Source organism: Perognathus longimembris, chromosome 13 (genome assembly GCF_023159225.1).
Source record: "Perognathus longimembris pacificus isolate PPM17 chromosome 13, ASM2315922v1, whole genome shotgun sequence".
NCBI lineage: Eukaryota > Metazoa > Chordata > Mammalia > Rodentia > Heteromyidae > Perognathus > Perognathus longimembris.
In genome coordinates, this window is record NC_063173.1 from 61,596,672 (window position 1) to 61,606,710 (window position 10,039).

Below are 10,039 nucleotides of genomic sequence, written 5' to 3' on the forward strand. Positions count from 1 at the left end.
CCGCAGAACAAGGCTCTTGGGGGCCTGGCTCCCATTGCTTGTGATTTCCTGACATGAGGAGCTCCGAGGAGGACACCTGGGATCCCTAAAGCCTGCGACGGAGCCGCACCCCTGAGAACGGGACTCTGCCTTCCTCCTGGAAACGGCGGCTCGGCAGGATTCTCAGCGAAAGCAGCTCTGCAGAGGCGGGGCCAGTGCCTCAGCCACTGGGAGGCTGAGAGCTGAGCCTCCTGGTTCAAAGTCAGCCTGGCATGAGACATTTTGTTTGTCATGGGCCCTGAACCCAGGGCCTGGGCGCTGCCCCTGAGCCTTTCTGCTCACGGCTAGCAGGCTACCACTTTGAGCCACAGCTCTCCGTCCGTTTTGCTGTTGGTTAATTGGAGATACGAGTCTCCCAGACTTTCCTGCCTGAGCTGGCTTTGAACTGTGGTCCTCAGATGTCAGCTTCCTGAGTGGCGAGGATGACAGGTGCGAGCCACCAGCGGCCAGCGACATGTGTCGTCCCTCCAGTCCCTCCCTGTGTTATGCAGTTGGACTTTTAGCGTACATCGAAGGCAATGGCTGCACGTGCCCCCCTCCATTCCTGTGCTCCCTGTTGCCCTCCCTCAAACATGTTCCCCTTCCTGATATTCAGTTCATTTGAACAATACTGTAAAGTATACAAGTATTTTTCTTAGTGTTTCCTTTTTGGTGGGTGCCTAATCCCTAGTGTTAGGTCCACCTGGGAAACATGGCCGCTTCCCTTTCTGTGCATAGGAAAGCACACATAGACCCCTTCCCCGTCCGGGGTCCTCCCCAGAAATCCCTGCCCAGCACCTGTCACTCAGGTCACTGACGCCCCTGGGGCAGTGGGCGGTTCCCGGCTCTGAGGTCACTTCCTGGTCCACCGGGACCGCCCCTTCCCTCACTTCCAGGCCGGGTTTGGTTTTCTAATAAAGTCTCTCGTGTCTGAACCGCCGTGGAGGTCTCCTTTCGGCAACCCTTCCATCTCGTCTAGACCCAGGAGGGGAGAGCGTCAGGCTCACTGCAACCCCTTGCTTCTCTTTCTTTTGCTGTTGCTGGGGCTCGAACTCTGGGCCTGGTCTGTGGGGCACACCTGGAAGTCAACTCGCTGGCCGCGCCTGTATCTCAGTCTTGGGGCCTCGTGTGGCTAAGATGGCGGCACCTAACAACTACTTTGTATACACGAAGCCCTGGGTTCCTCAGCACCACATATTTAGAAAAAGCCCCAAGTGGGCAAAGAAGTGAGCCTTGAGCAAGAGAAGCTCAGGGACAGTGCTCAGGCCCTGAGTTCAAGCCCCAGGACTGGAAAAACAATGTAACAAAGATCAGGATTTTACTATCCTCATACTGATCATATAAACTGAGTAATGATCTCATGGAGTGCATTCAGTGCTGCTGACAGACTCGTGACTCCATTCTCAAGTCGCGTCCGTGGGCCTGGGATGGAGCTCAGGTAGAGCGCAGGCTCCCAGCCCATGCCAGGCCGCGGCTTCCCATGCCAGCACCGAAGAGGCCCTGCCTGCGCTGTGCCAGTGCCCACCTCTGCTCCCCACGCTGCCATCCTCCTGGCGGCACGCGGGGCTCGTCCGTCTGTCTGTCTCTCTCTTTTCAAATGATTCGATGTCCCCTGTGTTGGGCAGGCCGGCCCCCACAGCGCAGTCACGTGACCCTGGTACAGTTTTGAGACCGTGAGGCTGACGTTGGTTTCGCTCTGTGTCGGCTCACCAGTGTGGCGTGTCGTGACCATTATCCAGGTGCAGAGGGGCCTCATTACCACCGAGATCCCCGCCACTGGGGCCTCACAGGAAACCCCAAATCCCGCCCAGCCGCCAGCCTTCCAGGGTGGAGAAGCCCACACTCAACTCAGGAGGCCTGTGGAGTCCAAGGCGAAGACCAAGAAGACAGCGCTCCTATGCTGCCAAATACACTGTTTCTCAATCCACGGCTAGTCAGAGCAATAAGGCAAGAAATGGACAGGAAGGAGATCCACATCGCCAAAGGAGAAATTATACTATCCCTATTTGCAGATGACATGATCTTGTACTTGAAGGACCAAAACCCTCCATTCCCAAGCTCTTAGAACTAATCAATCATTTTGGCAAAGTAGCAGGATACAAAATTAACCCACAAAACCCAGCAGCCTTAAAACAATTCAGTAGCCTTTCCGTATGCCAACAATGTACAAGCAGAAAGAGAAATCATAAAAACAACCCCACTTGTAATAGCCTCAAAAGAATCTAGGAACTAACCGAACCAAAGATGTAAAAGATCCACTTAGTGAAAAGTGTAAAAATCTAAACAAAACGCAAAGACCTTTCATGTGCATGGATAGTTAGACTGGATATTGTGAAAATAGCCATACTGCCAAAATGATAGACACTCGATGCAATACCCATAAAAATCCAATGGCGTTCTTTACTGAGTAGAGAAAACAAGCCACAAATTGATATGACCCAACAAAATCCCTAGACTAGCCAAAGCAACTCTAGGAAAAAAAAAAAGAATAAAAGCACTGTAGGCTGTATGACAATACCACATTCCAAACTCAACTACAAAACCACAGACACAGAACTGAAGGTCCATGGGACAGAATTGAAGACCCAGAAATCAAACCACACACTTGGAGCCATCTGCTACTCGACAAAGGAGCCAGAGACACACGCTGGAAGGAAGATGGCCTCTTCATCAACTGGTGTTGGGAAGACTGGGCAGCCACATGCGGCAAACTCCACGTGGATCCCAGCCTGTCACCGGCCACCGGCGTCATTGTCCCCTCCATTGGCTTTGGTGCCTTCATCTCAGGGAAGTGGCTGGGTGGAGACCTGTCTCCTGTATTTGCTCTGGGCTGAGTTTGTGAACTCCTGGCTGTGCTGTCGCGTGCCTCGTGTCCCCGAATCTGTCCTGCCTGGCTGTCACCGTGTGGGGAGCGCAAGGCCCTGCGATGTCACAGGTGAATCTAGGAGATCTGGGGCGGGCGGTTCACTTCTGTGCAGAGGTGGCTGCGCTCTCCCCGCTAGGCGGGCACTGGGCGGGGTGTTCTGCTGGCTTTGATCCTCGCCCAGCCTGACGCTGCCCCTGTCCTGTTTTGCGGGACTCGGGCTTGTCAACACACGGAGTGCTAGGTTGTTAACAGCTACTCTTGACCTCTGTGAACAGATGTTACAGGTCGTGGCTGGCAGGCCACACGCGCACGCACAGACGGGCAGATGGTTATGTACAGCCTCCACACAGAGCCTGGGAAGTTGGGGTTACACCGGGGAAGTTGGGGTTACACCGGTGATGGTTGCCAGCTGCAGGTGCTCATGTCTGACTGGAGAGATTGCTTCTTTTCACACCAGGACACGGATTTGGGGGAGGACACCCTCGCCAGCCCATCCAAGCAGGGAGAGGCCTGGGGGGAGGGCAGGCCAGCCTCCCGTCAAGTTCTCCCCGTCGTGCCCTCCCCCTGCTGTTACAGTAATATATTTCAATATGTACTGTACTTACAGAGTACATAAACACTACCAGGGAACAATGAAGAATGACATTCAGTAGCAGAGCAGAAATCATTGCTCATGGTATCAGTTTAATGCTAGAATTTAGAAGACAGAAAGCTTTTGCATACCAAAGAATAGATCATCAGGCTTTACGTTACTAACTCAGATCTTTTAGGAATTCTTTGCGTTACCTGTTGCAATTATGAGCAAAGTTGTCCAAGTGTCCAAAGGTAAAGCTATGTTACCAGTGGGGAATTAAGAACAAGAGCAGCTATAACCTTGTAACTGAAGGCATCCCTGGATAGACCATACCTTAAAGGGAATGCCATGCAGAATCTTGACATCTTCATAACCTGTTGGCACTCTGATGCCATGGTTCGATTCTCTGAGGAACTCTCATACCTACAAATTTCTTTCTAACTAAGATGCTTTCTATTTACGATTTTCTTCTTTAAAACATTAAGTGCGTACACTTGAAGGTCTTACTTCCGTAGTCCACGTATTCGGGACCGATGCACGAACAGCAGGCGTTAGGAACCAGCGGTACTTGGATGCTCCCATGGGCTCACAGGATATTGTCCACTGATAGATGGCCATGCGATCATCAAAACAAACCACGGTACACAGGTGCTCTGTCGTCACTGGAATAAGGGGCCGGGAACATTATTTCTAGGAACACACACATTTGGGTGATGAGGCTGGTTCACAGTTTCTAAAATAGACGCAGGTTCTCCTGATGTGGAAGTTCCTTTGCAATAGGGATGTAAACCATGTTCCAATTCCACTGGGTGTCTCCTGTGAGAGTCCAGAAGAGAGAGGGGATAGGCTCATGCAGTTCTTCTTTTGTGCTCTTGAAGTGGGAGGAGTGTCACTTTACTTCCGAGGATGACACATAGCGACACAATGCAGCACTGGACCCAAAGGGCCCCAAGGCCCAGCGTTCAGGCTTTAGAGCAGGAACGATTTCCTTGTCCAGGCCGCCCTGGCATAGCTCCCGAAAGAGCTGCCTCCTGCCGGCCCCACAGGGGGCGGCGCAGAGTTGGGAGAATTTTTTTATTTTCTCATTTTTGTTTTTTTTTTTCTTTTTTTTGGTTTTTTTGGTTTTTTCTGTTATTTTGTGGGGTTTTTTTGTTTTTTTTTCTGGTATTTTGTATTTTTTAATTTTTTTTTCTTTTTTCCTTTTTTTGTTTTTTTTTTTTTTTTTGCTTTTTTCCATTATTTTGTGGGGTTTTTTCATTTTTTTTTGTTTTTTTCTGGTATTTTGTGTTTTTTTTTTTTTTTTTTTTTTTTGTAACATTCTAGTAGGCAAGGCTGCCACATTTCACTTAATACAGGATTGGGGAAGGAGGATTCAGAGGGTTTCAGGATTGGAGGTGAATGCAGGGGAGGTGTGGCCGGGGCCACTGTGTAGGGGTGTGGTCATTAGCCCCGGTCCAGCCAGACCAAGGGGAGATGATGTTAAAGGTTTTGGCCCTTTCTCTACTTGGGAGGACGGCTGAAGCGGACTCTGTGCTTCTTCTTGGTCCTCTGGAGAAAGGTCTTTTGGATTGGCCGGGAGCCGCCACTGCAAGGGAAGGCAGTGTGGTGTGAATGGTGGCATAGAGAGGTTCTTGGAGTGCAAGCCCCAAGCACAGTCCAAGCTCCCACTCCCCAGCGCCCTGCTAGCACGCGGCTCCAGTCCAACTCTTGGCAATCACTGCCTTCCTAAGTGTGCCCCCTTCTCAGGGATGGCTGTGGAAGACAGTGAGGCTCTGCCACCCAACCTCCACGGAGCCTCCCGAGGCTGCTGGGGAGCTCACAGCCACGCCCTCTCACTCCATCCTGCCAGCGGGGAATCTGCTGGGGGCCACCTCACACCCCACCCTGCCGGGGGTAGCGCTTCTCCCTCCTCTCATCGCCCCCAGGAGGAAAGAGCAGAGGGGCGGGCCTGACTGCACCACCCTGCTGGCCCCCACCGGCCCTGTCCTGTGTGGGCAGCTCCCACTCACCTTGATCAATGGCTTCCCTTTGCTTCTCTCCTAGAAGGCAGAGGGCATTGCAGTTAGAATGGGGCCCATCTGCCCTTAGGCCCTCTGCGCTGGGGCTCCTCTAGCCACGGGCTCCCACGTGCGTGCACAGGAAGAGGAGCAGCTTGCAGAGGGCAGGGCTGGGGACGCAGCGTGCGGTCAGGTGCAGGCAGTGTGAGGACTGACCCTTCGGAGCTAGGAGGGACATTGGGGCTTCAGGGGAAACGGCCTGGCTTGGGCCACACGTTGTTTGTCTTAGGAAATCTGCTCCCAGGAGGGGCCCCAGATCCTCCCTTATGGGACTTGAAGTCCCAGCTGGGCTGTGCGCCCACAGCACAGGGGTCAGGCGCCTGTGGGTGGCACCTGCTCCCAGGGCCATTGCGCTCAGCTCAGAGCACGGCCTTGAGGCCAGCAGCAGAGCCAGAGCTCAGGACGCCGGCGCCAGGCGCCCAGCTAGGTCCTGGCTACTCACATCCTGCACGTTGTCGTCGTCCACGTGAATCAGGAGAGAGTCATTCGGGAAGATTCTCCGATAGGGCACGAGGCCCTTGCTCATCGCCTGTAGGGTTGGCAGGGTGATGGTCAGAGCCCAGGGCTCCCCCCACCCCAATCCGAGCAGACGGCTCAGGCAGCCTGCATCCGCACAGGGCCTCCCACAGCACGGGGGCACCTGGAGAGAATGGACCCCACACCAAAGAAGGAACACACACACACACGCGCGCACACACACACACACACACACACACATTACACCACAGACACATGGCTATGGAGCTCAGAGCAGGAAGGAGGACACTCCAGGCTCTGGGATTCTCTGGATCTGCTGTGCTGACCGCCCAGCACACCACCCCCACAGAGACTCCAAGGGAACTAAGGTAGGAAGGAGACAGTGGTGTTTCCCCAAGTGCGCTCAGTCCTCCCACTTGCCTTCCTGACTCCAGAAAAACCTTCTTTCGCCCAGGCCCTGCCAGCACGTGTGTGTTAAGGACACCGGCATAGGTCCTACCACAAGAACTGGTGCCCTTTCCCGTCCCTGGCCTTGGCTCCCATCAGTGACACATCAGGGGCCTCCCGACGGAGTGTGGAGACCACCGGCTCCTGGTACTTTAGGCTGAGCTCTATCCTGCCTGCCACTCTTTCTGCTCCACCGCTTCGTTGCACACATTTCATGGCAGGGGAGCAGGCCTCGTCTCTTTAGGGATCGCACTTAACCAAATGGTCCTAGACAGACAGGGGCCAGGTGTGCCGGAGCTGGGGCTGGGGCAACAATCCTTGGGCTCCAGGGGTAGGAAGCGTGGTCCTGGGCAGCAGAGGGCACAGGAAACCCAACCCCCCACATGCAGCCCCTGCCCAGCCCCTCACCACATCCATCCTGGGGAGCTGCTCCGATATCAGCTGGGGAACTGCAGTCAGGGCAGGAGGCTCCTTCCGGCTGCGCACAATCTCTCTGCCCAGCAAAAGATGGTGGCAAGCTTCTTGGGCAGGAACTGCTGCCCAATCCCGGTCCGAATGGCCAGAAGCGCAGGGAGCCTGCTCCTTCACCGTGGCCAGGCAGTTATGGGACTCGTGCTGAGGGCTCCAGGCAGCTGCGCTGTCCTGAGCGAGCCCTGGAGCACAGGCATTGCCCGCTGCGGTGCAAAGCAGGCCCGACACCGGCGTCGAGCTTCTCGGGCCTTCCCTCTTGGCCCCGGAGGCTGCTGTGTCCTCACGCCTGAGCCCCGAAACCATGCTGGAATGTGGCCCCAGCTGAGCACTCCCAGATGGAGTCTGGGAAATTGGGGCTCTTACAAGGAGGAGCACAATAGCGAGTGCTCCTCCCACACACAAAGCCAGAATGGGTGTCTGGACCAGAGCCAGCACCGCAGCCGCGGGCAGAAAGAGGTCCAGCTCTGCCCTGGGAGCTGCGTCTCCGACACTGAATCCTGGAGCAGAGCTAGATCGTGGCTTCACGGCAGGCCTGGAGGATGGAGCTTCATCTCTACTGCGCACCTGAGCCCAGGTGGCCGATGGCTCCAAGCCCGCGTGACAGGCTATAGCTCTCACCACGACAAGAACCATGGCCGGAAATCCAACCACAAAGAGCGCCACAGCTGGTGCTCCAAAACGGTAAAACAACACACTTAAGGAGAGAAGCACCTCCAGGTCTGCACTGCAGTCCGGGTCTTGAAGACTGAGAGGAGGAGACGAGGGCAAACTGGCCTCATCGTCAACGCTACTTCCCAATGCTCCCTGAGCACTGTGCACCAGAGCCAAGCTGGTAGGTGACTCTGATTGGGCACAAGAATTGAATGATCTCAACGCATGGAGCATCAGAAAGCGAACTCCCACATCTGAGAGCATGCCTTCGGGTCCTCGGAAGACAAGCAGCGCCAGGATCTGGATCAGGTCCACTGCCGGCACACCACTGGAGGCCGGCTGGCTGCAAGGGACCATGGGAGCCCCGCTGGCACACGGCTCCCTGTCGGCAGCACTCCATGCTGGAGCTCCATCAGCACCGGGGCCCCGAGCCATGGGGGACGCTGGCTCCGATGGGACACGGGAGCCTAGAGCCTGCATGGCACAGAGCAGCAGAGCCAGTACTGCGAGTCCACAGAGCAGCGCAGCCGGAGCTCCCAGGTCAAAGAGCAGCAGCGCTAAGTACATGAGCAGCTCCAGCTCAGGAGTGAAGAATGAAGATCTAGCGCTTAGAAGGGGAGCCAAGGTGGACGCTGGCTCTGCCTCAGCGATGGCTTCTGGGGCAGGCTGGGCCCCGAGCACAGGTAACAAGCTGAAGCAGGGCTGCATCTCCCCAGAGCGCACCGCTGCTTCTCCTCCACTCAACCCCGGAGCCCCGGAGCAGGAGGGCTCCAGCTCAGCACCGGCCGCCGCTGGTCCCTGGCCACTAAGCTCCGAAGCCCAAGTGGGGGATGATGACGCCTCCCCGCGGGCTGCTCGTGCCCCTTCAGGCCTAGGCAGCAGAGCCGGCGTGGCCCGTGGCTCTTCATCCACACACGCAGCTTGGGCTCCCAGACGCCTGCCAGCCGGATTCAAGGCTGAAGGGGCCTGCGCTCGGGCAGCCGTCGCTGTTCCACCCAGCGTGCAGAGGGCCACCCTCCGGCTGGGAGCGGAAGCCAGCTCGCGAGTCGGGGTCACAGCCACCAGGGCGGCTGCTGCCGGAGCTGCAGGAGGAGACAGGATCTTCTCCACGACTGCTCTGTGCCCAGGCTTTGAGGAATCCCACAACACCCTCCCCCTGGGTTTCCCTGCATGGCCTCTTCCCCATCTCCTAGAGAAGAGGTTGCCGGGGCCCATGCTTGTCTCGTTCCCGGCCCAGAGCTCCTTTGGGAGCCTGCTCCCGGGGTGCCCTGCACCATCCGCCCTGCCCAGCCCACGGCTCTGACGCAGGCCCCGCACCCGTAGCCTCGCCCGGGATGGATTCCTGGATCCCCAACTGCGCCAGGAGATGGGAGACATGGCGCTCCAGCTCGGAGCCACACATATGGAGCCGCAGTTGAGCCCGGAGGCGTTGGAGGCACGGATGCTGGGCAGCTTCCAAGAAGTCCTGCGGGCGGCGGTCCAGCCAGGTGTTTATGAGCCCCGAGATGGCACTGGAGGCACATGGGTGGCAAACAGAGTCTCAAGAAAGGCCAGCAGCTCCCATGGTCTTCTTCACCCACCTACGTGGCTTAAAGTCCTGGCAGACACCAGGATTTGCCAATTCGAGCACCTTTGAGCTGTGCCACCAGTGCCAAGCCATCCCAGGCCAGGCCGGCAGACAAGCTCCAAGGAGCGCTGCAAGACCCACAGCTGGGAACAGCTCTGGCCTCTTCTGCAAGTGGCACCGCCTTCTTGCTCTCTGCCCTGGGCCTCTACACACTGTACTCCAAGAAGGCTTGCTGTCTTTCCTGGCACACACAGGGGTCTGCTCCACCTCCTTGGAAACTCCTCTGCCTCCTTCCTCAGCAAGCCACATGGGCTGGCTACAGACTCCACCCCTTCTCCTTGCTGATTGTCTCCGGGTAGCCCTGAGCTGTCATCCAGATTCCTCACAGCGTGTCCGGGGACCTTTCCAAGGACACAGGACCCTCGACCTAAGCTGGACCTCAAGGAGAGCTGAGCAAGCCTGGATGACATGGGCTGTGCTGAGGATGGATTCTCACAGGGCTCTGTGCCGAGCCTCAGACTCCACTGCTATTCTATACTAGTACCCAGCGCCTGGAGTCTTCCACCTCCCACAGATGGAGCCCGCAACCCAAGTCTCTGATGACAAGTACAAGAGCTGAGGGGCCCTAGGTTGGCCAAGCCTCACCCTGCAAACCTCACACACACACACACACACACACACACACACACACACACACACACACTTGTCTGCACTCTGGAGACATGGGACCTCCCTGGGGATCAAAGCCACTCACTAGCAGCGCTGGTCCCGAGGAATCATCTCCTGGCTGCAGTGGGGAAGGGCAGCAGTCCTTCCTGAGCAGCCCATGGGGGCTTCAAAAGTCCAGAACCTGCGGAGGGGTTGAAGCATCACTGGCCAGCCCAGGACAGCTGGCACATCCTGCTCTTCTC

At 56.4% G+C, this 10,039-nt stretch overlaps 1 protein-coding gene across 2 annotated transcripts; it reads right to left on the minus strand.

The window, feature by feature from the left end:
- Positions 1–4,745: 4,745 nt before the first annotated feature.
- Positions 4,746–9,984, minus strand: LOC125362263. 2 transcript variants are annotated; one of them, XM_048361028.1, is made up of 6 exons: positions 9,883–9,984; positions 8,879–9,072; positions 6,848–8,643; positions 5,958–6,044; positions 5,468–5,497; positions 4,746–5,043 (listed from the first exon to the last, which is right to left on the minus strand). In XM_048361028.1, exons 1-6 carry the CDS (start codon positions 9,954–9,956, stop codon positions 4,831–4,833), a joined length of 2,394 nt encoding a protein of 797 aa, XP_048216985.1. In that variant the 5' UTR covers positions 9,957–9,984; the 3' UTR covers positions 4,746–4,830. The 2 variants fall into 2 exon arrangements, with proteins under 2 accessions (XP_048216985.1, XP_048216986.1); XM_048361029.1 differs by lacking the exons at positions 4,746–5,043; positions 5,468–5,497 and adding an exon at positions 5,525–5,680.
- Positions 9,985–10,039: the final 55 nt, after the last annotated feature.

What these genes read in the sequence shown, in the direction of transcription:
- LOC125362263 (XM_048361028.1), bottom strand. Translation starts at nt 9,956, where the DNA reads ATGGGCTGCTCAGGAAGGACTGCTGCCCTTCCCCACTGCAGCCAGGAG. An exon ending in CCTCGGGACCAGCGCTGCTA is followed by an intron (nt 9,073 to 9,882) that starts GTGAGTGGCTTT and finishes ATGTGCCTCCAG; the next exon opens with TGCCATCTCGGGGCTCATAA. An exon ending in ACGACGACAACGTGCAGGAT is followed by an intron (nt 5,498 to 5,957) that starts GTGAGTAGCCAG and finishes TCTGCCTTCTAG; the next exon opens with GAGAGAAGCAAAGGGAAGCC.